The sequence below is a fragment of the Neofelis nebulosa genome, chromosome X (assembly GCF_028018385.1).
Source record: "Neofelis nebulosa isolate mNeoNeb1 chromosome X, mNeoNeb1.pri, whole genome shotgun sequence".
NCBI lineage: Eukaryota > Metazoa > Chordata > Mammalia > Carnivora > Felidae > Neofelis > Neofelis nebulosa.
Window position 1 is genome coordinate 117,817 of NC_080800.1, and position 27,598 is coordinate 145,414.

The 27,598-nt window shown below is 59.6% G+C and overlaps 1 protein-coding gene across 4 annotated transcripts; it reads left to right on the plus strand.

The window, feature by feature from the left end:
• The first annotated feature begins 1,805 nt into the window (after window positions 1–1,805).
• PLCXD1 (phosphatidylinositol specific phospholipase C X domain containing 1) lies at window positions 1,806–26,594 on the plus strand. 4 transcript variants are annotated; one of them, XM_058712653.1, is made up of 7 exons: window positions 1,806–1,882; window positions 7,100–7,237; window positions 11,347–11,483; window positions 15,666–15,794; window positions 16,623–16,778; window positions 18,906–19,089; window positions 25,266–26,594. In XM_058712653.1, the coding sequence occupies exons 2-7, from the start codon at window positions 7,120–7,122 to the stop codon at window positions 25,502–25,504; spliced, it is 963 nt and encodes a 320-aa protein (XP_058568636.1). In that variant the 5' UTR covers window positions 1,806–1,882; window positions 7,100–7,119; the 3' UTR covers window positions 25,505–26,594. The 4 variants fall into 4 exon arrangements, with proteins under 4 accessions (XP_058568636.1, XP_058568637.1, XP_058568638.1 ...); XM_058712654.1 differs by lacking the exon at window positions 1,806–1,882 and adding an exon at window positions 1,909–1,932; XM_058712652.1 differs by lacking the exon at window positions 1,806–1,882 and adding an exon at window positions 2,154–2,178.
• The last annotated feature ends 1,004 nt before the right edge of the window (window positions 26,595–27,598 follow it).

Genomic DNA, 27,598 nt, shown 5'->3' on the forward strand with positions numbered 1-27,598 from the left:
GCCGGTGTTGGGTTCCCTTGCGCCCCCCCCCCCCCCCCCACTCCGGCAAACCCAGCCAGGCTGGAGTGCTTGTCGAGGGTCCCGCCCAGTCCTGGGCGCACGGGCCCAGCACAGCCCCTGGGACTGCACGCACACCCGCCCCCTGCTTTGAGCTCAGCTGTGCAGAGACCTGGAGTCCCGTCCGCAGTGGAGCCTGACAGTCACAGGTTCTGGGGATCTGGACAACTTCGGGGCCCTGGGTCTCCCCACCTGAGGCAGGAAGGCGCGTGGAGGCCAGCCTCAGGAAGCCCGGACAGACGGGGAGGGAGGGTCTGTTCCGCAGGCAGCGGGGGTCCCCAGTGGCGGCTGCTGCCCAGGCCCCAGGAGCTCAGAGCCCCATTTCACAGGCGGTACGTGGGGCCCCGGGCTGTGGAGAGCGGGGCACAGGGGGCCAGTCAGGGAGCTGCCGGCCAGGAGCTGGGTCTCCAAGGAGGGAGGAAGGGAGAAAGTGGAGGAGGGGAAGGGAGGGGGAGGGGAGAGGAGAGAGAGGAGGGGGGAGGGGAAGATGAGGGAGGCGAAGGGAGGGAGGGGGAGGGAGGGGAGGGGAGAAGAGAGGGCGGAGGGAGGAGGGGAAAGAAGGGGGAGGGGGCAGGAGGAGGAGGCAGGGACCGCGGGGAGAGGGCGCGGAAAGAGGCGCCGCGGGGCTGCTGGGCGGGGAGCCCCTGAGGCAGTGCCCGGCCCCTCCCCGCCCCAGGAGCCGGACTGCGCTGCGGGCGGAGGGCGCGGAGGGCAGTCGCGCGGGGTTCCGCCGCACACGTTGGGCTGTCCTGTGCGCGCTCTGGGTCCCGGCTGGCCTCGGGCAGGCAGGGCAGAGCCCACACCAGGCGCACGTGCGGAGCGCCCAGCGCCCTGGAGCCGACGGGACGAGGCTCCGGGTCACCGGGGTCAGCGTCAGGGTGGGTGGCTGTGCAGGTGTGCACGTGCCCTGGAATGCGCCTCCGCCGACGCGGACGGAGGCCACACGCCCTGGCCCGGCCGGGACGGGGACCAGAGCCGCTCAGGCCAGAGGGCCACACACTTCAGTAAAGGCCGCGGTCGGATTGCAGACCCACGTCCTCAGAGGTCACAGGCGCCGAGGACATGAGGCCATCCGAGCTCTGATGAAAGTCCTGTTTGCTCTGGGCCTGGGGTCCAGACTGACCGGAACGGACCGCAGCCAAAGCACGGCCAGGCTCTCAGGATGTCCTCCCATCCTGTCCCCTGACCCTGACCCCGTGGTCACACTCAGGACACCCTCCTGTCCCTGTCCCCTGACCCTGACCCTGACCCCGTGGTCACACTCAGGACACCCTCCTGTCCCTGCCCCCTGACCCTGACCCCGTGGTCACACTCAGGACACCCTCCTGTCCCTGTCCCCTGACCCTGACCCTGACCCCGTGGTCACACTCAGAACACCCTCCTGTCCCTGTCCCCTGACCCTGACCCCGTGGTCACACTCAGGACACCCTCCTGCCCCTGTCCCCTGACCCTGACCCCGTGGTCACACTCAGGACACCCTCCTGTCCCTGACCGCTGACCGCTGACCCCGCGGGTCCCCTCGGGACACCTTCCCGTCCTCGGGGAGGGTCTGGTCCCTGCATGTGGGGCTGCCCGGGACGTGTGGGGCACGCCCCCCTCCCGCCGCGCCCTGCTCTCCCCGCAGGGGTCCTGCTGGGACGTGGGGGCTGCAGCCTGGGGCCCGTGTGGGGTTGGACGTGACTGTCTGGAGGCGGCCCCTCCTCCTCGCGGGGGCGGGGGTTCCCGGCGTCCAATGGCGAGGCCAGAGCATTTTAGGAAGTGCTTGACTCGGTGGCTGGGGGAGGGCGCCTCGCCGGAAAGTCCGCTGGCGAGTCTGCGGCGCGCGGTGAGTGCCTCCGGGCGGGTCGCGGGTCCCTGCGGGGACAGTGGGGACAGGTGGGGACGGGGTGGGGGGTCCCGGCCTGGGGCTCGGGCGGGGCGCGTCTTGTACTCAGGCCTCGCCGGAAAGTCCGCTGGAGAGTCTGCGGCGCGCGGTGAGCGCCTCTGGGCGAGTCGCGCGTCCCTGCGGGGACAGTGGGGACAGGTGGGGACGGGGTGGGGGGTCCCGGCCTGGGGCTCGGGCGGGGCGCGTCTTGTACTCAGGCCTCGCCGGAAAGTCCGCTGGAGAGTCTGCGGCGCGCGGTGAGCGCCTCTGGGCGGGTCGCGGGTCCCTGCGGGGACATTGGGGACAGGTGGGGACAGCGGGGGTGGGGTCCCGGCCTGGGGCGGGAGAGGGGCACGGCACGTCCTCCGGACCGGACGGGAAGGGTTAGCAGGAGGGGCCGCCACAGGCTCGACTCCGGGCTCCGCGGCCGCGGGAACTCGCCGTGGTCAGCGCCGACCCGCTCCGGGGTGGTGAGGGCGGCAGATGCCGGTGCGTCCTCAGACCCTGCTCTGCCGCTGGCGCAGGACTTAGCGCCCCAGGTGTCATCGCGGGTCCTTGGGGCTGGGGCAGAGCCTGCGTGCGCGCAGGCGGGTCGGGGAGCGTTGGGGGCCCGTGAACGGGACAGAATGTCACGCGGGTTTGCCGGCGGCACGTCTGTCCTTTTATTCACCTAAGAGCTATTTCCTGAGTGTGACTGTCGCCAGCCACCACCTCCGGATGCGCCGCGGGGACACGGAGCCACCTCCCCGAAGGGTCACGAGTGGGAGGCTGCTGTGTCTCACCTGCTTGGGCCGGGAGCCTGCAAACCCGCCCTCACCTGGTTTTGTGCAATCAACCCCCTCCTTCCCAGGGCCCGCCTGAGCCCTGCCTTGATGTGATCAGAGAGGGTGGAGGCTGTCCAGCTGTCGAGGGGACCTTCCCAGGGGCTGGGCTCGGCTGAGGGGACTTGGAGTGCTGGTGCTCCCAGACCCCTCCCAGGGGCTGGGCTCGGCAGAGGGCACTCAGGATGCTGGGGATCCGAGACCTCCCAGGGGCTGGGTCGGCAGAGGAGACTCGGGGTGCTGGTGCTCCCAGGATCTCTTCCAGGGGCTGGGGTCGGTGGAGGGCACTCGGGGTGCTGGTGCTCCCAGGATCTCTTCCAGGGGCTGGGGTCGGTGGAGGGCACTCGGGGTGCTGGTGCTCCCAGGATCTCTTCCAGGGGCTGGGGTCGGTGGAGGGCACTCGGGGTGCTGGTGCTCCCAGGATCTCTTCCAGGGGCTGGGGTCGGTGGAGGGCACTCGGGGTGCTGGTGCTCCCAGGATCTCTTCCAGGGGCTGGGGTCGGTGGAGGGCTCTCGGGGTGCTGGTGCTCCCAGGATCTCTTCCAGGGGCTGGGGTCGGTGGAGGGCACTCGGGGTGCTGGTGCTCCCAGGATCTCTTCCAGGGGCTGGGGTCTGTGGAGGGCACTCGGGGTGCTGGTGCTCCCAGGATCTCTTCCAGGGGCTGGGGTCGGTGGAGGGCACTCGGGGTGCTGGTGCTCCCAGGATCTCTTCCAGGGGCTGGGGTCGGTGGAGGGCACTCGGGGTGCTGGTGCTCCCAGGATCTCTTCCAGGGGCTGGGGTCGGTGGAGGGCACTCGGGGTGCTGGTGCTCCCAGGATCTCTTCCAGGGGCTGGGGTCTGTGGAGGGCACTCGGGGTGCTGGTGCTCCCAGGATCTCTTCCAGGGGCTGGGGTCGGTGGAGGGCACTCGGGGTGCTGGTGCTCCCAGGATCTCTTCCAGGGCCTGGGGTTGGCGGAGGGGACTCGGGATGCTGGTGCTCCCAGGACCTTCCCAGGGGCTGGGCTTTGGAGAGGACTCGGGGTGCCGGGTGCCCAGGATGTCTCCCAGGGGCTGGGGTCGGCAGAGGGGACTTGGGGTGCTGGGGCCCCCAGGATCTCTCCCAGGGGCTGGTGTCGGCGGAGGAGACTTGGGGTGCTGGGACGCCCAGGATCTCTCCCAGGGCCTGGCGTCGGCAGAGGGGACTCGGGGTGCTGGTGCTCGCAGGACCTTCCCCAGGGGCTGGGCTCGGCGGAGGGGACTCGGGGTGCAGGGGCACCCAGGATCTCTACCAGGGTCTGGGGTCGGCGGAGGGGACTTGGGGTGCTGGTGCTCCCAGGCCGTTTCCCAGGGACTGGGCTCAGCGGAGGCGACTTGGGGTGCTGGTGCTCCCAGGAACTCTCGCAGGGGCTAGGCTTGGCGGAGGAGACTGGGAGTTCTGGTGCTCCCAGGACCTTCCCCTGGGGCTGGGCTCCAGAGAGGACTCGGGGTGCTGGTGCTCCCACGACCTTCCCCAGGGGCTGGGCTCGGAGGAGGGGACTTGGGGGTCTGGGGCGCCGAGGAGCTCTCCCAGGTGCGGGGGCAGAGGCATCTCTTCAGGTGGACATTTCACGTCTACATGGAAACTGCCTTCACGCAGACAAACTAGTGCCCCGTTGGGCAGTTTCTCTGGGGTCTGTTGCTCCCTCCAGCTGGTAGGAACCCTAATGCCCCAGGGGCACATTCTTGGGGGGGGGGTGTTTCGTTACCTGTCAGCTGAAACTCACAGAGTGGTTTTCCTTGGAAGCAAAATGGTGAGCCCCTGGCAGATCTCAGGGTTCACCCAAGGCCTCTTCCTGGGGCCATTGAGACGTGGGCCCTGCTGGGATGGGACTGGGGAGGGCTCAGCTGGGTGGGAGAAGGCCCCCTGGGCAGCAGCTGGGAGAGGCATAGCCACAGCCCCTGCTCTGTGTGTCCTAGCTGGGGCTGACCACACTCCCAGATGAGGTCCACCGACACATATAGGGGGTCCTGAGGCTGGGGCTACACGGCCCCTGATCTGCCCACTTTCCAGACACCTGCATGGCCAGAGGGCAGGCGGTGGCCCATCTGCCCCTGGATGGCACAGTGCCTTGAGGAATGTCTCCTGTGTGCATAGGCCAGCCCCAGACCACCTGGATGTTTGCTGCCCCCACAGGAGGGCCGGGGTCCCACACTCACTCCTGCAGGGACACTGATGGACTGGGTGTGAGCTGGGAGAGCCCTGGGACCCACCATGAGGGAAGATGGATGGCAGGGGTGCTAGCTCTAGGACCCTCTTATGGACGGGGGTAGGGTTAGGGTTAGGGATTGGGCTTTTGTCTGCCGAGGCAGAATGAGAATCAATACTGTACTGTTGGCTGTTGGTGCACTCGACACAGTGTAGACAAGGAACAAATTTTTTTCTAAACTCTTAGATTCTTGGACCAAGACCTGCAAATTAAAATGACAAAGAGGGGGGGTGCCTGGGTGGCTCAGTCGGTTAAGCATCTGACTTCAGCTCAGGTCATGATCTCAGTCTGTGAGTTCAAGCCCCGCGTCAGGCTCTGAGCTGACAGCTCAGAGCCTGGAGCTTGCTTCAGATTCTGTGTCTCCCTCTCTCTCTGCCCCTCCCCTGCTCATGCTCTGTCTCCCTCTGTATCAAAAATAAATAAAAACTTAAAAAAATATATTTTAAAATGACAAAGAGGGGCCCCTGTGTGGCTCAGTCGATTGAGCATCAGCTTATGTCACAATTTCCTGGTTTGTGAGTTTGACCCTCACATCAGGCTCTGCGCTGACAGTGTGAATCCTGCTTGTGATTCTCTCTCTCTCTCTCTCTCTCTCTCTCTCTCTCTCAAAATAAATTATTTTATTTTATTTTTTTAATTTTTTTTCAACGTTTTTAATTTATTTTTGGGACAGAGAGAGACAGAGCATGAACAGGGGAGGGGCAGAGAGAGAGGGAGACACAGAATCGGAAGCGGGCTCCAGGCTCTGAGCCATCAGCCCAGAGCCCGACGCGGGGCTCGAACTCACGGACCGCGAGATCGTGACCTGGCTGAAGTCGGACGCTTAACCGACTGCGCCACCCAGGCGCCCCTCTCAAAATAAATTAAATAAAGTTAAAAATAAAATTAGATAAGATGACCACAGAGGGGAGCATCTGGCTGGCTCATTCAGTGGAGCATGCCCCCTGGACCCCGGAGTCGTTGGCTCAAGCCCCATGTCGGGTGCACAGCTTACATTATAAATAAATAAATAAGTGAAATGCCAGAAGACAGATGGACAGGGGACAGGGTTTATTCTGGATGTTTGTAGAGGCCTTCCCAGAAGAGGAGCGGACCCAGGGAGACAGTTGGACGTTAGGCCTTATCTGCCATTTCACCAAAGGTTGATGAATTTGTGTGGAATTGACAAGCCAGAGTGAAAGGGCTGGGGGTTGTAGGGACCCTAAATCCCGAGAAGGTAGCCGGCTGGGGGAGGCTAAGGGCAGGGTCAGTGTTACTCCTTGAGGCTAGCTGTGCAGACCTGGGGAGGGTGCCCTCCCCTTCCGGGTACAGGGGATGGAAGGGGACGGCTGCACAGAGGGAAATTTATGCCTGCTTGCAGGCGAGGGTTAGGGTTAGGGTTAGGGTTAGGGTTAGGGTTAGACGAGGAGGGAGGAGAGTTTTTCTTGTTTCTGCTTTTCTTCAGTCTCCTTCCGCTCAAAATAACCCTTAGGGTGAAGTGGCTTATTTCCAGGGAAGCCAAGTCTGACCCCCTCACTGTACATACAGAGTTTCCACGGCTGGAGACGTGCTGGGGGAAGGGGCCACGTGGGAATCTGGTGGCGGGTCACAGCTCAACCCAGGATGGGCTCCTGTCTTTGGGGCTCCTTTTCTGGGCAGGCAATATCCTGTGCCCACCTCATCGGCTTATCCTGAGAGTAAATTACACCTCATGTGTGTTCATCACCTGGCAGATGCTGGGAAGACAGTGGCCAGGGCCCTAGGTTAAGGACCAGGAGACCTTCCCTCCTCCCCCCTAGCCCCAGACATCTCCCCATTGCTTCTAAGGGAGCGCTGGCTTCCGTGGGAACAGATCTCAGATTCCCTGCACCACAGCCCAGCACCCCAACCCAGGGAGGCAGAGGGCAGGGTGCTGACCTGGGCCCCCAAGGCACCACCCCCCCCAGGATTGAAGCCCTGCAGCCACAGACCTGGCCGACTGGCGACGGGCGTGTGAGCCCCTCTGAGCAGCGGGGGTGGCGGGGTGGAGGGATTAGCACAAGACTGGAGCAGGGGGCACCAGCAGGGGGTGGGATATACGCTTCGCCAGCGCCCCCCAGGAGAGTGGCTCTGGGCCCTTTGGTTTATGTCAGCAAAACTTTGTTTCCTTCCTCAGGTCGCACCGAGTGGCCCCTGATGGGCGGACAGGTAAGCGCTTCTGGCAACTTCCAGAGCTGCGGCACAAATGCAGACTGGATGTCGGCGCTGTGCCCCCTGCTCTGGGACGTGCCTCTGCACCACCTGTCCATCCCAGGTGAGGGCTTCTGCGTCCCCCAGGGGCGCGGCCGGCCATGGGGTGGGGCCTGAGTGCACGGAAACCGCAGGAACCATGCACGCATGCACGCAATATAGGCACACACACGCACGCACACAACACAGACACTCATGCGTGCACACACATGCACACAGTATAGGCACACACGCATGCACACAATAGAGCACACATACACATGCACACATGCACGCACACATATATGGACACAAGACCGACACATACACATGCACACAGAAACAGGCACGCGTGTGCACACGTGCACACACATGTACACAGACATGCACGCATGCACACAATACGGACACACATGCGTGCACACACACGCAGACAGTACAGGCACACGCATGCGATAACACGATACAGACACACATGCGTGCACACATGCACATAAGACAGACACGTGTTCACATGCATGCACACAGTACAGGCACACACGTGCAGACAACATAGGCACACATGCACACAATACAGACACGCATGTGTGCACACACGCACACAATGCAGTCACACATATACACACACGTGCACACAATACAGGCACACACACATGGATGCGATACAGACACACCCACGTACACGATACAGGCACACATACACATGCACATGCATGTACACACAGACACACAGGCACACACACACCACATGCACACACATGCACCAAATGACCGTCTTCCCTTCTCCGTCTCCTTCATTCTGATGTGGCCCAGCAGGCATGTGCACAGTCCCAGGGAGTGTGGCTCAGGGGAGATGTGATGGCATAGGGATTTGGGGTACTGCTCCCCCGCCAGTCTGTCCCTCTGTGTAGCGAACCCGCTAGCCCTTCAGCTGTAAGGACCGAGCACTGCGTTCCTGCGGGGCACCTCGAGCCGGACTGGTGCGGCCAGCGCAGCTGGCTGGCAGGTCAGGCCTAGTCGAGGAGGGCTGGGAGTGCAGGGGAGGGAGAGAGGGGCTGAGGGCAGAGGGGCAGCAGGGACAGAACCCCCCCCTCTGGGGACAGAACCCTCCCCTCTGAGAACAGAATCCCCCCTCTGGGGACAGAACCCCCTCCCTGGGGACAGAACCCTCCCCTTTAGGAACAGAACCCTCCCTCTGGGGACAGAACCACCCCTCTGGGGACAGAACCCCCTCCCTGGGGACAGAACCCTCCCCTTTAGGAACAGAACCCCCCCCCCCCCCCCGGGACAGAACCCTCCCTTCTGAGAACAGAATCCCCCCTCTGGGGACAGAGTCCCCCCCTCTCTGGGGACAGAACCCCCCCTCCTGGGGACAGAACCCCTCTCTCCGGGACGCCTGCCAGGCCTGCGCGGGGCACTACCTGGTGGCCCTGAGTCCTGCTGGGCTCCGTCTGGGCCCTTGCGGCTCCAGTGGCCCTGGAACCAGTGGCCGCCGCTCCCCACTGATGAGCATGTGGGCATTACCAGCCTTTTGTTTTTGCAAAAACGAAGGGCTGTAGTGGACCCACTCCGTGTCTCCACGTCCGTGCACGTGCGGTATCTGGAGATCCTCCCTCAAAAATAAGCAGGTTTCTCACCTGGGTACATTTTTGTAGTTTTTCAGATTGAGCCACGTTTTCACCCTGTCCTAGTGCTTTCCTTTGGGATTTTACGAAGACTTCTCAAAAATGTTTAAATTCTTGATTCGAATGCAGTTTCTCTTGATGGGGCAGGACCCAGTCTGGTTATTTCCCAGATGGCTGTCTGTTGTTTGTCAGCTGGACTCCCACAGTGGCCCGAGTCCCAACACCCGAATGACTTCACAGACGAGAGAGAGAGTCCCTGGGGGTCAGGCTGTGTCCCCGCTGGGCCTGAGGGGTGACCACACAAACCCAATTCTAGGCACTGACTAGTGCCTACAAATTCACATCCCGCATAGCCTCAGAACGGGGCCTTATGTGGAAATAGGGTGTTTGCCGATGTGAGTAAGTGAAGGATCTGAGATGAGCCCATCCTGGGTCAGGGTGGCCCTGAATCCAACGGCAGGTGTCCTTGTAGGAGACAGAAGGGGAGACACAGACACAGAGGAGAAGCCACGTGAAGACAGAGGCAGAGATGAGGAGGATGGGCCCACCAGCCCAGGGACCCCTGGAGCCCCAGAAGCTGGAAGAGGCAGGAAGGACCGTCTGCTGGAGCCTCTGGAGGGACTTTGGTCCCGCCCCCTTGGATCTCAGTGGTCCTGCCCTGCCTGGGTATCAGACTTCTGGCCGCCAGAGCTGGGATACAATTAATTTTTGTTCTTTGAAGCCTCCCACTTTGTTAAGGGAGCCACAAAAAACTCATATAGCCAATACATAATAATTGCAGACAAATGCAAACGTGTAAGTTAAAAAAAATTACATTGTCTGTGACGTATATAGATTTGCCTGCAGTTTATAGTTCTATATTATAATATATATGTGAATCCATTTACATATAGGGATAATCCATTTTTATATATAAAGATATATACTATAAACGAAAAGAAGGCCCAACTGTACAATTTTTGATCTACGTTTTCACTTAGCATAATATTGTCTGCATTTTCTGTATCAGCAAATATGGAGCCACAGTATCGTCTTACTGGCTGTGTGCCCTCCGCTGACATTCGTATAGGAGTGTATGTAAGTGAGGACTGTCACTGGGCTTGGGGACCGTCCACTTCCCCATCGCAAGCTTCTCCAGGCGCATCCTGAGTCTTGGACTCCTGACCAGGTGGTGGGAGGGAGCCCTCCCACTGCCCTCTGCCTTCATGTCATGCCCTATGGCCACGCCCCCGTCATCGGTGTCAGGACCCCCTGGCCACACCCACTCGAGGAGAGAGGTGTCACTGTGCTCTCACTCCCTGGTGATCCGAATCACAGTGTTTCCAGTTTGCCCTGGGGCCATTTTCCTTGTGGGAGGCGGTTTCCGGGTGGTTCCAAGGGATCTGCAGGGAACTCTTCTGGGACGAACAGCCACCAAGGGCCCAGGGCATGCCCTTCTTCAGGCCCGTCCCCTCCCCTCCGTGCCCTGCAGAAGCAGGTGGCCTCTGGGGAGCGTGTGGGAGAGTAGCTCCCTTAGAGGTCAGATCCGGGGAGCGGGGGCAGCTGTGAGCGGTAGGGGACGCCCCAGCACCACAGGGGAAAGGGCCCCTAGTCCCCAAGGCGCCGTGTCCAGGTGGCTGTGAAAGTGTCCTGGGGCCGCTGTAACAAAGGGCCACAATCTGTGTGGTTCCAAACAGCTGTGTGAACTCACAGCTCTGGGGCCAGAAATCTGCACGGGTGTGACCTTTCAGTGCCCACAGGCCTGGCTCCTTCTGGAAGCCCCAGGGGGAATCCCTTTCTCTTTTCTCTGCTGCCTCCAGCCTCCGTCTTCTCCTGTCTTCTCCTTTCATACGTTTGCATTCGGGATTGTCCTCAGAAAGATTTCCTGGCACATTCCGACAGAGCAGGACGGCTTCGTTTTTCCAGCTAAGCCTGTAAACATCGTGGGTTCCGCTGGATGGGACACAGGGCCCAGGAATCTCTCCCGATCTCGGTGCTCACTGACTTTGTCCAGCGAGCAGAACGCCTCCGTTATAACACCTTAGATGCGCAAAACTGCGTCCGTCTTTGAAGTCAGTGCTCTGATGCGTTGATCTGTGGAATCGGCAGCACCGGGTCTCAGCGATTCTGACAGCTTCGCTTATTTATACGTATTTGTGCTTATTTATACGGACGTCCCTGTAAAACATGCAAACGTTCGCACCCAGTAAACGTGCCCCTTTCTTCTTCAAGAGTTTCTGGAAAACCTTCACGGACGTCAGTGTGGACGGACATGGGGGTGTTTCTCCAGGTCAGGGGGGCACGTCGGTGGCTCTGCTGGATGAGGATCACTTGGCACGGGAAGGTCCCCGAAACCAGGGGCGGTGTTCCCCGCGAGGAACCGCGTGGTGTCCTGTGACATCTCCTCTGTGTCTGTGTCTCTCCTCTTGTGTCCCTTAAAAGGACACCCAGGTTTAGGGCCACCCTGGTCCTGGACGACCCTGTCCCATCGGCACGGTGGGCATGAGTTTGGAGCAGTACCCACCGCCGGGCACGGGGCGCCCGGCGGAGGGGGCTCCCGGGTGCAAAGTCCCCTCGGGTTTGCTTGCAGGGAGTCACGACACCATGACGTACTGCTTGGACAAGAAGTCGCCCATTGCACAGAGCCAGTCCCGGCTGCTGCAGCTGTTGGGCAAGGTCCTTCCCTGCATCACACGCCCCTTCGTGCTCAAGTGGTCCACCACCCAGGTGAGGGGCGCGGGGCCCTGGGGCCGGCCGATCAGTGCCATCTGCCGGGTGGGTGCCCTCCCTGGCAGGGGAAACACTATTGAAAACAGACGTCCGGCCAACCCAGCCCAGCAGCCACAAACAACGCACGTCCCCGTGTCTTTGTGAGGTGTTTTGCCGGCTGGAGGCAGGCCCGCACGGGATCCCACTTCAGAGCCCCCAGTCCTGGGGAACCTCCTCTGGGCCGTGCCGTTGTCCAGAGGCCTGTTTAGAGACGTGCACACGTTTGAAAAGGAGGAGAAAGAACCCACAATGACAGGTTTCTGCCCTGAATGCTCAGGGAGGGACAGGGCAGGCGGGGCCGGGTCCCCACGTCCTGGGAAGGGTCAGTCTCTCCTGTCTGATTGGGGTTTGCTCAAACTCCCTGCCGAGGCCTCTGTTCCTGGGGGTCCGAGGGCATTGTGAGCACTGGGGTGGGGGGGTCGTCCTGGGGTAGGGTGTACATGGAGAGGAAGGTCCGGGTGATGTGCAGTCTGAGGGTCACCTGGGGCGTCCCGGTGGGGGGTGGTGTGACCCAGAGGGTCCCGGTGGAGGGTAGGGAGAGCAGACCTAGGGTGACCCGTGGCGTCCTGGTGGGGAGTAGGGAGAGCAGACTCAGGGAGACCCAGGGCATCCTGGTGTGGGGTGGGGTGACCCAGAGGGTCCCGGTGGGGGGTGGGGAGAGCAGACCCAGAGTGACCCGGGGCATCCTGGTGGGGAGTAGGGAGAGCAGACTCAGGGAGACCCAGGGCACCCTGGTGGGGGGTGGCGTGACCCTGAGGGTCCCGGTGGGGGGTGGGGAGAGCAGACCCAGGGTGACCTGGAGGTTCCCGGTGGGGGGTGGGGAGAGCAAACCCAGGGTGACCTGGGGCGTCCTGGTTAGGGGTGGGGAGAGCAGACTCAGGGAGACCCAGGTCACCCTGGTGGGGGTGGGGTGACCTGGAGGGTCCCGGTGGGGGGGGTGGGGAGAGCAGACCCAGGGTGACCCAGGGCGTCCTGGTGGGGGGTGGGGAGAGCAGACTCAGGGAGACCCAGGGCACCCTGGTGGGGGGTGGGGTGACCTGGAGGGTCCTGGTGGGAGGGTGGGGAGAGCAGACCCAGGGTGACCCGTGGCGTCCTGGTGGGGAATGGGGAGAGCAGACCCAGGGTGACCTGGGGCATCCCGGTGGGGGAGGGGCAGGCAGCTGGCTGTATGGCCGTCACCGCACAGTGTCAGTGAGGGAGGAGAGGCACGTGATGGTTCCAGGTTCTGGCAGCAACGCACGACCCACCTGGGGAGCAGCCCAGCCCCCCACCGCCGCTTGTGGGGGGCTCAGGGGTCTGAATTCTCTGCTCCCTGGACGTGTGCATTGGAAACTCCGGGTTCCCCGAGGCCCCAGTCCTGGGCTCTGTGCTTTGTAATCGCTGCGCAGCAGGAATTCAAGTCACGAGGGCAGCAGGAATCCCTCTGGGGACCTGCCTGTCTGGAATGTGGAGAAACCAGATTCCCTACTTGTGTGAGGTGCTTGCACTGGCCAGCCTGAAATGTCACCACAGAGCCCTGCGGGAGGGGTCAGCGGGTTCGCTGCCGTCCCGGAGATGGGGTCCCGCGGTGCTGGGGTCCCAAGATGCTGGGGTCCCACCGAGCTGGGTCCCCGCAGCGCTGGGGTCCTGGGTGGTTCTGGGTCCCCTGGTGCTGGGGGCCTGTGATGCTGGGGTCCTGAGTGGTGATGGGTCCCAGCAGTGCTGGGGTCCTGGGCGGTGCTGAGGTCCCACAGTGCTGGGTCCCCACAGGGCTGGGTCTCTCCGTGCTGGGGTCTCCTTGTGCTGGGCCCTATAGTGCTGGGGTCTCGTGGTGCTGGGTCCCCGTGGTGCTGGGGTCTCATGGTGCTGGGTCCCCATGGTGCTGGGTCCTACGTGGTGGTGGGGTCCCGTGGTGCTAGGGTCCTGAGTGGTGATGGGTCCCAGCAGTGCTGGGGTCCTGGACAGTGCTGGGTCCCCACAGGGCTGGGTCTCTCCGTGCTGGGGTCTCCTTGTGCTGGGCCCTATAGTGCTGGGGTCTCGTGGTCCTGGGTCCCATGGTGCTGGGGGCCTGTGATGCTGGGGTCCTGAGTGGTGATGGGTCCCAGCAGTGCTGGGGTCCTGGGCGGTGCTGAGGTCCCACAGTGCTGGGTCCCCACAGGGCTGGGTCTCTCCGTGCTGGGGTCTCCTTGTGCTGGGCCCTATAGTGCTGGGGTCTCGTGGTGCTGGGTCCCCGTGGTGCTGGGGTCTCATGGTGCTGGGTCCCCATGGTGCTGGGTCCTACGTGGTGGTGGGGTCCCGTGGTGCTAGGGTCCTGAGTGGTGATGGGTCCCAGCAGTGCTGGGGTCCTGGACAGTGCTGGGTCCCCACAGGGCTGGGTCTCTCCGTGCTGGGGTCTCCTTGTGCTGGGCCCTATAGTGCTGGGGTCTCGTGGTCCTGGGTCCCATGGTGCTGGGGGCCTGTGATGCTGGGGTCCTGAGTGGTGATGGGTCCCAGCAGTGCTGGGGTCCTGGACAGTGCTGGGTCCCCACAGTGCTGGGTCTCTCCGTGCTGGGGTCTCCTTGTGCTGGGCCCTATAGTGCTGGGGTCTCGTGGTGCTGGGTCCCCGTGGTGCTGGGGTCCTGGACGGTGCTGAGGTCCCACAGTGCTGGGTCCCCACAGGGCTGGGTCTCTCCGTGCTGGGGTCTCCTTGTGCTGGGCCTTACAGTGCTGGGGTCTCGTGGTGCTGGGTCCCCGTGGTGCTGGGGTCTCATGGTGCTGGGGGCCATGAGGAGGTCTGGGTGGGGGGTATGCTGTTGTAAAGTCTGGGTGCCTCCAGGGAATCGGTTGAGGAAATAACCAGAACTGCTGGTTCATAAGCACCGGCCACAGGAAAGCATATGGGGTGCATCCACAGCCGGGAAGGTGTGCACACCCTGAGTTTCTGCAGAACGCCCCAGGTCACACGGTGTCATCGCTAATGCACACCGTTCAGGGAAGAAGCACCGGGGAGGGCATCATGTTAAGTTTGTAGTTCACATACCGAGGGGAAGGGGCAGGAACGCCCCATCCAGCTCCAGGGAGGTTCTCGGCCGCAGCCTCTGTGTTGCGTCCCCAGGTGTAGGCAGGGATCCGCCCTGGGCGGTCAGACCGCGCGTGCGTCCTGTGACGACCTCCTCAGATCCCACGGCTTTACTAATACTGACACCACGAGCACCTAGTTTACGTTCTGAAAAGACACCATACGCGTGTGAAGGGGTGTTTTACGGGAGAACATGTTCACTTCTCAGTCCTGTCCGTCCACGACCTCAGCCCACCCGAGGCACAAGCCTGTGCCCCGGGGAGTAGCCAGCTGGGTGCTTTCCTCTCCCCGGAGTCCGCTCCTGCAGAGAGCTTGGGGTCCCTGAGCGAGGGCCGACCTGGGCGTCAAGGCCCCTCGCAGGTGGTTCTGCACGGTGGGGGGAGAGGGGGGAGCACCTGGCTGGACCTCGCCCCCCCGCCCCACGCACACACAGTAGGGGACACGAAAGCCTCTAGGTAGCCTCCTCAACCCGAGTGCTGCATGTTTCCACAGGGGGGCTCACAGGAGGGACCCTGGCTCCCTGCAGGGCCGCAAGGATGTACAAATTACTTTCAAGTTAACTCTCACTTTTTCCATTGTCACGTTGTGTGGGAGGGTGCGGCCTTTCCCTCCTTTACCCTCTGTGGATTGGATTCCTTCCTGCCTGTCCTCCTGCTGTTTGCGGCGTGGGGGGCGTGGGGACGGTGCCCACCTCCGCTGACCCTCCTCCGCGCATCCTGACCGCCAAGGGTGCAGGTGCGGCCCTGGGGGCCTGGCTCAGGGCTGCTGAGGCCCAGAGAGCGTTCCTTCCCGGTGCCCGCCCCTGGCGAGGGGGAGAGGCGGGACCCTGCAGGGCAGCGCCGAGGGGGCGTGGACGGCAGGACAGGGCCTCCCCAGGCTCCGTCTGTGGCTCACCGTGGCCAGTGTCACCCGAAAGCATGTGCCCGAGTGCCAGGCGTGCGCGGCGTCCGGACCGCAGCCGGCACCTGGAACAGCTCTTGATTCGACCTCAGCGTGGCCCAGAGCGGGGCATCTCCGGCCGGACCGTGAGCCCTGGACGGGGGCAGTGAGCCGAGGCGGGAGCCCCATGGCCCCCAGCAGCGACGACGGAGCTCTGTCCACAGGTGCTGGGTGTCACGGAGCAGCTGGACGCCGGGGTGCGGTACCTGGACCTGCGGGTCGCGCACATGCCGGAGGGTTCGGAGAAGAACCTGCACTTCGTGCACATGGTGTACACGACTGCGCTGGTGGAGGTGCGGGGGGGGGGGGGGGGGGGAGGGGCAGGGGGGAGGGGCGGAGGGGGAGGTGGGGGGCGGGGGAGGGGGATGGTGTACTCGACTGCGCTGGTGGAGGTGTGGGGGGTGCAGGGGGTCACGGGGTTGAGGAGAGGGGGCGCGGGAGAAGGGGGGAGGGGAGGAGTGCGAGGTCGCGGAGGGGGGGCGGGGCGGCTGGCTCAGGGAGGGGCTGGGGTGCTGGAGGGCTGCCGCGGGGAGGCCTGCACGCGGTGATGCGCACCCTTGTGGGGTCCAGCAGTCCAGAGGTTACGATTTTTGACCTCCTGGGTTTTGCAAACCTGGGGCCGCTTGTCTTCCTGCCTTTGTTTGGGGCCTGGGGCGTCTTGCACTGTCTCCTCCGCCACAACCTGCGTGGCTCTGAAGTCCGAATATGAGGAGTCACCGTCCTGCTCAGCCTGACTCCCCCCTGCCGTCCAGGACGCCTGGAGCCGGGTGACACCATTCCGGGGACCTCACTCCACATGCCACTTGCCGGGCTTTGCGTGTTCCCTGTACTTGCAGACTTCACACCTTTGCACACATGGGTGCCCTGTGCAGTGAGGGTGCACACACATGACCACACACACACACATACACACACGCAAGCATATGCTTCTCCCCGAGAATAATGGCTGGCGGCCCACGGTTGTTGGTGAGGCTGCATTGGCTATTTGTTGGCCCAGGACCCAGGCCCGTTTGCCCAGTGGGTTCCGTTTGCGGAAAGCCCTTGGGCCTGTGGGAGTGTCCTCAGCTTCCTGGCCCCCCTCGGGACGGTGGTCCGACTGAGCCCCTCTCTCTCTTGTGCAGGACACCCTCACAGAGATCTCAGAGTGGCTGGAGAGCCACCCCCAGGAGGTGGTCATCCTGGCCTGCAGGGACTTCGATGGCCTGACGGACAACCTGCATGAGTACCTAGTGGCCTGTATCAACAACATCTTTGGGGACATGCTGTGTCCCCGAGGGGTAGGAAGGGCCCCTTTGGCGCAGGTGGGGGGCAGGAGTACGATTCATCAACAACATCCTTGGGGACACGCTGTGTCCCCGAGGGGTAGGAAGGGCCCCTTTGGCGCAGGTGGGGGGCAGGAGTACGATTCATCAACAACATCCTTGGGGACACGCTGTGTCCCCGAGGGGTAGGAAGGGCCCCTTTGGCGCAGGTGGGGGGCAGGAGTACGATTCATCAACAACATCCTTGGGGACACGCTGTGTCCCCGAGGGGTAGGAAGGGCCCCTTTGGCGCAGGTGGGGGGCAGGAGTATGATTGTAGACTCCCCTGCCTGCTTGGTTCTGCTGTGCATGATGGTGAGATAATTCCCGTGCTGGGGGTGGGGGCGCTGCTGGAGTGCTCTCTGTGATGCGCCCAAGGAGAAAGACCACTGCCCACCCCCCGCCCACAGAGTGCCCCTGGCACCACTGTGCCACGTACACAACCTGGGAGTGCGAGGTCCAGGCGGGGACGAGGCTGGGAGTCTGAGGTCCAGGCAGGGCCGAGGCCTGTCTCCTGGGCGTGTAGACCCGTCTTCCCCCTGTGTCCTCACGTGGTCGTCCCTCTGGGCATGTCTGTGTCTTCATCGCCCTTCTCCAGTCCTATTGGATCAGGGCTCACCCTAATGATCTGATTCTACCTCCGTTATCTACTTCAAGACCCCACCTCCAAATACAGTCACGTTCTGGGGTATCGGGGTGAGGACTTCAACTTAAGAATTCAGAGGGGACACGGTTGAGCCCACAACACACCTGGTCTTTGTGATCCAGATAATTGGTGCCATTTGCTGGCGACGGCTGGAGTGACCCTCCCTGGGTCTCCGGGAAGCTGAAAAGTTAACTCCATATCCATTTGGGGTCCATTTTACATCACTCTGTTGGGCGTTTCTCCAAGTTCGTCCTATAAGCCTGGTCTGGGGCCAAAACAAGACAGTGGGGCTGCTGTGACCCAGGGCACCCAGGTGCTTGGGGCTTCTGAGGGAAGGTGGCAGGAGCAGCTGTTAGGGGACAGGCCGCCAGGCTGAGTCTCCAGAGGGAACGTCACAGAGGGGAGACGGAAGAGGGTGGGACGTCCACGTACAAGATCACTGGTCCTTCGAGCACTGGTCCTTGTAGTAACACGTGCTTGACCTTCCTGACACACCTGGCTATTTGACGGGCGGGGCCTCTGGGGGGGACAGCGTGAGCTCAGGGTGCTGTTGGTAACACCTCTGTCTGGGTCACAGACATTCCAGAGGCCAAGGAGCAGTTGTAGATACTGCCTGCCCCGCCCCCATGTCCCTACTACAGGCACCCAAATGATGCCACATCCCTGCGTCTCTCAGACACCCTGATAACCGACCACCGTTGCTCTCAGACACCCCGATCCTCCACCATCAGTCTCTCTCACCGCAGTCTCCACCATGAGTCTCTCACACACCCTGATCCTCCACCATCAGTCTCTCTCAGACACCCGATCCTCCACCATCAGTCTCTCACCCTCATCCTCCACCGTCAGTCTCTCATCCTCATCCTCCACCATCAGTCTCTCACACACCCCGATCCTCCGCCATCAGTCTCTCTCACCCTGTTCTCCACCACCAGTCTCTCACACTCCCCAATCCTCCACCATCAGTCTCTCACCCTCATCCTCCACCACCAGTCTGTTTCACTCCCCAATCCTCCACCATCAGTCTCTCACCCTCATCCTCTACCATCAGTCTCTCACCCTCATCCTCCACCACCAGTCTGTTTCACTCCCCAATCCTCCGCCATCAGTCTCTCACACACCCCTATCCTCCACCATCAGTCTCTCACCCCCATCTTCTACCATCAGTCTTTCTCACCCTCTCTCCACCATCAATCTCTCTCAGACACCCGATCCTCCACCATCAGTCTTTCTCACCCTCTCTCCACCATCAGTCTCTCTCAGACACCCTCATCCTCCACCATCAGTCTCTCACCCCCATCCTCCACCATCAGTCTCTCACCCCCATCCTCCACCATCAGCCTGTTTCACTCCCCGATCCTCCACCATCAGTCTCTCACCCCCATCCTCCACCATCAGTCTCTCACCCTCTCTGACCAGTCTCTCTCAGGTGCCCGCTACTCCTCCTTCCTCTCCAGGAGGTGCCGACATTGAACCAGCTGTGGACACGCGGCCAGCAGGTCATTCTGTCCTACGAGGAGGCGAGTGTCGTGAGCCGGCACAGGGAGCTGTGGCCTGGGATCCCCTACTGGTGGGGGGACCAGGTGAAACCCCAGGAGCTCATCCACTACCTGGAGCACATGAAGAGGTGTGGCCGCCCAGGTGAGCATTGTGGGTCGGTCACACATGGCACCTGCAGGGCTCACACACACGTTATCACTCACAAGTTTGCTTTCGGCTCTTAGGGAAGAACTTTAGAAGTCATGTAGTGCGCGTGTGTGTGTGTGTGTGCGCGCGTAACATATATGGACACGTGTGTGGCTGTGTGCACGTGTCTGTACGTGGGTACGTGTACATGTGTGCACGGATGCTCAGAGGTACAGATAAGTCCATACACATGACGTGGTTTGAAGTGTTGGGGTTCTGAGCCGACGGCCAAGAAAGAGGATTGTTGCGCTGTCTTGGGTGCAAACAGGTGCTTTTATTACAGCGGGGGTACAGGACTGTGGGCGGAACGGGGTTGTGAGGGGTGACTGATACTTGGGAGGTGGGGGAGGTGAAGGGAAGGAAGTTCCAGAAGGACTTTCATATGCTAACGAGGACTCGGGAGGCTGGAGGCCTGGCTATTGTGGAGCTAAGGTCATTTCCCCTCTAGCAACAGGAACTTTAAGAGGGTAGGGGGTTGCTGGAGAGATGTTTCACTCTGAGGCTGTCAAGAGTTCGCCCAAGGCCGCAGGTTATAAGGACATTTAATCCGCATTTCTGCCTTTGTTTCCCACATCTTTCCTCCCTGAACAATGTTGACACTTAGATCTTTGGGTTTTTTTTTTTTTTAAACATTTATTTTTGAGACAGAGAGAGACAGAGCATGGATGGGGGAGGGTCAGAGGGAGGGAGACACAGAATCCGAAACAGGCTCCAGGCTCTGAGCCATCAGCCCAGAGCCTGACACGGGGCTCGAACTCACCGACTGAGGGGATTCTCAGTCTCTCTCCCTGTGCCCCCTCCCCCCAACTCTCTCTCTCAATCTAGACGTAAAAATAGAAACAAACAAACAAAACCAAAAAACTAAAAAAAAAAAAAAAAATTAGTATTTACAAAGACGTGTTGTTGAAACATAATTTTTCCCTGCAATTACCCTCATTTGGAGAAGTACCAAGTCAAGACTCATTTGTTTGTAAACCGAATCCAGTGCTAATAAACTTGGCCTAATTATTTACATCACCTCAGCAGGAATAGTGATAAGCCATACAGATTTTTCAAAATTTGCTTTGCGAATTTCGTAAGCAATCTCTCAACTGAACCAAGCATAGCTTCTCCAGGCCAGAAGCCAAGCCAAGTACTTCCGTCAGACCTGCCTGCTGTACCTGTAGAATGGGGCCAACTCCTCGTCACGAGGTCCCCAAATATCCTGAGGTTCCTGCACCTGCCAGGAAGTGACCTGTACTCGCCTGGTGAGGCTGCTGGGAGCTCTGTGAGCAGGTACCCGGCCAACGTTTCTAAGGGGCTCAATGGCTCCGTGTTTCGTAAAGTCAACCTTAGTTCCTTAGAGCTGTCTGGTCCTACGTGAGTCTACACAGGTCACTCGCAAATAGGACATTCCGGTCAAAGCCTTCGTAAAATAACCAGTGGTCCCAATGGCGTCCTGGGACAAGAACGGGTTCTTATCGAACTTATGTAAATGATTCTCATTGCCAGGAAAGAAAGAAGACTCACTGAGGGTTTGTGAATTTCAGAGGGTTCAGGGAGAGAGAAAAGTTAGAAGCTTTAGTCTGTTCACAAATTAAAACTTTACCATATTCCTGTAACTTATAGATCTCTCAGGAGAAAGTTTCCTTAATCTGGAAGAGCAAACGTTTTTGGTTAGTTCTGGGAATTTTTACCAATTTCAGTTTTAGGATTTTACCCATGTCAAAAACCTATATCTGTCAAAATCCCTTTTTACGAATTCCCTTGCAGATGAAACCCATTGTCACAAGAGAATAACGATAAATGAGGAAAGACTCGGAAAGGGACACGGTTAAAGATCTGATGAGAGATTACAACGTAGCTGGCAGGGAAATTCGGCTATTTCTGTGACACCGAACACGTCAGTAATCAGAATATCAAGCGATGGCCTCATAACAAAACGTTAAAACTTTAGGAATTTCAGGGCGCCTGGGTGGCTAAGTCATTTCGGTCCGATGAGTGTCGACTCTTGATTTCGACCCTCCCCTGCTCAAGCTCGCTGGTGCAAAAAGCAGATAAACTTAAAAAAAAAAAACACTTTAGGAATTGCGGAGTCTCCAGAAGAGTTCTAGCATTTGCCCTAAGACCTATTCTTTGTTTAATGATGCTTCCTGAGTCACCTAAGGTACCAAAGAAGCAAATCTAATTGGCCAAAAAGACTTTCTTTACAATTTAAATCTTGGGGAAGTCTGTTTAAAAAGCCTTAAAGAAGTTACAAAGCACACGCCTTAATAGGATTACCTACCATCACAAAGTTACTTATTTAACCAAGGAGGCAGTAAAAGATTGCAAAGGCAAGTGTGTAGGGTTATACAGTTATTAGCAAAACTTAGCTCTTTCAACACTGAGATTTAAGTAATCAAAGACCTGATAAACAGAAAATGTAGAAACTGGCTTTCTTAGCAGGTAACAGAAAAAAAAAAAAAAACCTTTGTTTACATGTTCTTATCCAAAGCAGACTAACAAGCCAAAAAAAGTCCTTTTTTAGAACAGAGAAATCAGAATTTCAAACTTATACCAGTGTACTTTTAAAATCCACTCATTATGGGGCGCCTGGGTGGCTCAGTTGGTTGAGAATCCCGCTCTTGGTTTCAACTCACGTCATGATCTCACAGTTTGTGAGTTTGAGCCCCACATCGGGCTCTGTGCTGACAGTGTGGAGCGTCTCTCTCTCTCTCTCTCAAAATATTTTTTTTAACCTTTATTTATTTTTGGGACAGAGAGAGACAGAGCATGAACGGGGGAGGGGCAGAGAGAGAGGGAGACACAGAATCGGAAGCAGGCTCCAGGCTCCGAGCCATCAGCCCAGAGCCCGATGCGGGGCTCGAACCCACGGACCGCGAGATCGTGACCTGAGGTGAAGTCGGACGCTCAACCGACTGAGCCACCCAGGCGCCCCATCAAAATAAATACACATAAGAAAAATCCATGCATTTCAACTTTAGTCCTGACCACACACAAAATTCCTTTCCAAAGATTTCCCTTCTTAAACCCTCTACACCTTTTTTTTCATCCAGTGTTGTTTCCCTTATTTCCATCAGGGTTAATTACATTTAGCAGCATTTTCAAAAATGTTTATTTATTTTTGAGAAGGACTGTGAGTGGGGGAGGGACAGAGAGAGAGGAAGACAGAGGATGTGAAGCCGGCTCCAGGCTCTGTGCTGAGAGCCGTGAGCCCGATGTGGGGCCTGAACCCACGAACCGTGCGATCATGACCTGAGCCGAAGCCAGACGCTTAACCGACTGAGCCACCCGGGCGCCCCATTTAGCAGAATTTTTCGTGTTAGAAACCTTAGTCTCCAGTGGAAATTAACTGGTAACCAATTGTAAACTGTTCAGCCAGAAGTCTCTAGATGGCAGATTTATGAATCTAAAATTTAAAGCACAAATTAAATGAAAACATTTAAGCACAAAGCATGTTTTCCAGCAGATTTAAATGCCCTGAGTTTCTCTGCAATAAGAAGCCGAAAACCACAAACCTACGTTCAGTAATCAATCCATGCTTCAGGGCCACGTCCTATTAGGGAAAGGTCTGGATGTCCAAGGAATTCAGTCCAATTTGTCATCGCAGCAAAGCTTTAAAAGTCTCGGGTCACCACAGACTTTGCCAGCTATGTTAACAACACCCGTGAAAACTGAGACAGAAATCAAGCATCATTTTAGGTCGTCTTTTTGCTGACCAGTTGCGACAGAGATAACACGACCTGACCTCACCTTTAGTGAGCCCGAATAGAATAGCAGCGTGGTATTTAAGGCTCATGAGTCTAAAGACAGGTGCATCTTAAGTAAACGGACAAATTTAAATTCGTTTAAATACCGAATTATATTCCGTTTGTGTCCATTTGAAAGTCAATCAGCTTGTTCCCCACTGTCAGTTTTTCCAGGATGCGGGCAGGGATCTCTGAAGTGGGCGCTGTGAGTCCGGGGCTGGTGTTTGCTCCTCGCGGGAGGGGAGGGGGAGCCCGGGCTCGGAGCTGGGCCAGGAACCGGTGGTGGGCCAGGAACCGGACCACCCAAGGTGGTGCAAAATAAGGAGCAGAGGCAAAAGAGGAGAGACGCCCCAGAAGGCAGACAGAGAAAGGGGTTCCCGATGGACTCTAAGCCTCGTAGGCTCGGACAGATGAGCAGACCCCGTGGGGTTTTCCACCACAGTGGACGCGTGCTGTTTTCACAGCTGCTTGGGAACATTCCAGAAAGTCCCCGTCCCGAGGCAGACTAACCACAGCTGGCTCCGATGATCGCGGCCGTTATCCCGGGAAATGACTTCGGGAGAAGCCCCTGCGTCTATTTGACGAGGAACAGACAGGGTCAGCGTCCCCTTTGCTAGGACGGCCCGGGTGCCATCGGGAGGACGCCTGTCTACATAATTATCGCAAGGGAGTTTGCTGGCCTGGGCCAGACACATCCTGCCAGAGCCGCTTAGGTCCGGGCTGATGTGGAAAGTGTTGGGGCTCGGAGCCGGCAGCCCAGCAAGCATTCTCGAGACGTTTTTGGTGCAACAGGTGGCTTTATTAAAGCGCAGGGACCGGGCCGTGGGCGGGAAGTGCTGCTCTGGGATGGAGGACAGGCTGGTTATACACTCGTGAGCCGGGGGCGGTGAGGTCACGCAAGCGCCCAGAAGGACTTTCGTCGTATGCCAAGGAAGATCAGGGACCCTCAGGGATCCTGGAGGCCCGGCTGGCGTCAGGCTACGGGTGTTTTTCCCTCTAGCGAAGCCTGGACGTTAGGACAGAGGACGTTCCCGGAGAAATCGCGGACCCGGCGAGCGCTGTCCAGTGATCGTCAGCGGGCTGCAGGTTGTAAGAAATTCCATCGTGTCTGCGTTTCCTTTTTGCTTTAATTCCCCACGTCACGTACAGACGCACGTACGCACGTACGCACATCCAGGAGACAGCTACGTGTGTATACGTGCGTGGACACGCACCTGTGGTATCGGTAGCGAGGTGCGGAGACTCGGGTGCACAGCCTGCCCCGGCTCTGCGCTGCAGCTGTGCGACACGCGTCGTGGGCAGTGTGCGGTGCTCGCGCCCACACGCGCGGTGCAGACTCCCACACGTGCTGCACACGCGCCCACGCGGGCGGTGCCCGACCCACATGCGCTCCACAAGCATCCACGCGCACTCACACGCTCTGCGTGCACCCAAACGCGCTCTACACGCACCCACACGCGCGTCACACACACCCACACACGTTCTAGACGCACCCACGCGCTCTACACGCACCCACACGCCCTCTACACACACACAGGCTGCACACACACCCACACGCGCTCCGCACGCACCCACACACTCCGAGCATGCCTCCTGCTCGCACTGTCATGCCTCTGTGTGCTCACAAACCTGTTTCAGAAGCCATGTTGTAACCCGAGAGACGGACATAAGGCCCCGGGCCAAGGCCACCCGAGAAGCAGGTTGGGACGTGGTATCTCGCGCTCTCGTGTTTCTCCGGTTGACAAGCGTGCGCTCTGAGGGTTACAAGGAAAACCGTCGGCGGAGACACCGAACGTCTGACCGTGGCCGCCTGCCAACTCGCCTGTGGTGGGGGTGGGGGGCTCCCACACCTTTGTCCAGGGGTTGCCACCCACACAGGGGCTGAGCCCCTCCCAGAGATTCTGCGATGTGTCTGAGGATTCTGGGCCACCCCCCCGAAATCTACTGGCTGACACGCGGTGTGTGAGTGTCCATTTGCCGCTGTGACAAATAGTGGTTATTGTGTCCAGCACACGGGTGGGACGTGCACGTCGCTGGGGACACTATTCCGTCCAGCACGCGGGACATCTCTGGGGACATTCGTGTGTCCGCCGCTCAGGGTCAAGGGGTGGACGTCTGTGGGGACATGAGTGTGTCCGTCATGTGGGGGGTCGGGGCATGGTCATCTCTGGGGACGTTATTCCGTCCACCACACGGGAATCAAGACATGCACGTCCCTGCGGACATTATCTGTCCCCATGCTGGGTGGCAGGAGTCTGGCACTGATGTGGACACGTGTGTCCCTGCCGTCGGAACCCTAATCTGCACGCGGCTCTGAGAGTCTGTGCTCAGAAGCGTGTGGACACGAGGGCGGGGGAGCCTGACGGCAGTGGCTCCAGCTTCCTCTCCTTCCTGTTCCAGGCGGGCTGTTCGTGGCTGGCATCAACCTGACGGAGAACCTGACGTACATCCTGGCGCACCCGTCCGAGTCCTTGGAGAAGATGACGCTCCCCAACCTGCCGTACCTGCGCGCGTGGGTGCGTGAGCAGTGCCCTGGGCCGGGCGTGCGGTGCACCAACATCATCGCGGGGGACTTCATCGGGGCGGACACGTTTGTCAGCGACGTCATCAGGCTCAACGACAAGCTGCTGCGATGCTGACACGGGCACAGGTGGTGGGGGGGGGACGCGGGGCAGGGTCCACCTTCCCCCATCCACGGAGCGCCCCCCGCAGGTGACACCCAGCCTCGCGGCTCCTGGGGGCGGGAGTGGAAAGCACACGCTGGTGACCAGCAGAGACGTGTGCTCGAATCCTCGGAGGAAGAAGGACCCGGAACCTGGGATCTGCTTCTTCAGGTTTAGCTGCAGCCGTGGCTGCCGTGGCTGCCGTGGCTGCCGTGGGGCATCCCCTTGCCTGGGGCTGTGGCAGCAGCAGGATGACCTATGACACTTTCCCAGAGCTGCATAAAGCCCGAAAGTACCGTGTCTGTGGGGTAGGACTGGGCATGTCCGATCCACAGAGAAAACCACTAAAACGGGGAAGAGATACTGTTGTTTCCGATGAAACCACCGCACGTTCGCTTGTCCCCAGGCCACGGTTCCTGGGGCTGCTTCTATTCTGGCTTTTCCCACAGGGATGGAAGGAGCAGAGGGCCCTCGAAGGAGGTGTTTGGCACTCACTCACTCACTTTCCAGATGCCTCCCTGGCGCTCTCTTCGAGCCAGTGTGGGCCCGCACGCGTGACGGGCAGCTGGGTGCCCACCCTGGGTGCTGCCATGGCATCCCGGGGCCCGCCAGGAGGCCACCTTCAGGCATCCCCGGAAATTAGGTCAAGTGGTGCGGGGGTTTCCCCTCTCCGGCACACGTGCCACTCCTCTCCCAGGACCACGTTGGGCAGTGGTCAGTTTTCCAACATCCTTGTTCTGTGGTTTCTTAGGGTCTGTCTGTCCGTCTGTCTGTCTCTATTTGCCCAAGATGCGAACTCTATTTTGTTCTTTTCTCTGTTCATGGCGCTCTGGCGTCTGGGGGCCTTGCGGCTCCCCCCTCAGGGCTAGCAGATTCCTAATCAGAGACGGCAACGACGGGCTCGGGAGCACACGCTGTATGCGAGCAAAGCAACGCCATCATCCAGCCCGCGCTCGCCAAGCCCACATGCCTGGGCTTCGAGCCGACCCCTGAGCCGACACGGGCATGCGCTGGAGATACTGTGGGTTTCGGTCCAGCGAAACTGCAATAAAGTGCGTCAGATGAATTTTTTGGTTTCCCGGGACATACAAAAGTTGTGTGTTGACGAAGTAGTCTATTAACCACGCACCGATCGCGTGGTGTCCAGAAAACCAGTGCTCGTGCCTTAACTGAAACATACCGTATCCCTCAAAAAAAAAAAAAATGCTAACCATCCCCTGAGCTGTCAGTGAGTCCCCGCCACCGGGCAGAGATCACCTTAACCGACACGGTCATAACGAAAACGTGGGAGACACGGCGAGAAAGACCAATCTGGGGCACAGACAGAGGAAGTGAGGGGATGTGGTTGGAAAAGTGGGGCCGGCAGCCTGGCAGGGCACTTTAGGTTTGTGCAGCATGCGGTGTCTAGGAAGAACCACGGGGGGGGGGGGGGGGGGGCGGGGGGAGGGCGCCGGTGTCCCGCTGACACGTCTGCCTTTCCCATGCATGGCCTCATGCAAATTTCTGCCCCAAACGGGTTTTCCTTGCGGCCCAGGGGCAGCACACCCCACCCTCTGGGGCAACGTGCTTAGTAAATTCTCCTGGCGGCTGGCCGCCTCCAGGAGTGAAACCCCCCTCCCCCCGAGGGCGTGCATGAGGCCGTGCTCCCCGTGAGGGGCAGGACAGCATTGCTCCACTTCCCCAGTACCTGGGGATCCAGCCGCGTGGACGCAACGTCACAAGTCCCGCGTTGCGCACACGACCTTGACGGTGCTGGCCCTTTCAGCTTCTCAGCCCAACGGTGAACCCCGATGCTGTGTGGGTGTTCCTCTCCCCAAGAAGGGCTCCCTGGGGTTCCTGTGTGTCTCGTGTTCTGGAGCATTCTGCCTCCGATGGAGGAGGACATTAGGCTTTCTCAGGGTAGTCTTGAAGGGGACGCTTTCCTCCGTGTTGGAGTGTGGTCCCTTCAGGTGCAAGGGGTCATCTTCCAGAACATCCGCTTATGTTTTCGGTATGCGGATGCCATCATTCCAGGCGCGGCCCGAGGCCCAGGAACTGGAAGCTCGAAGCCCGCAGGGGACGGCGCCCGAC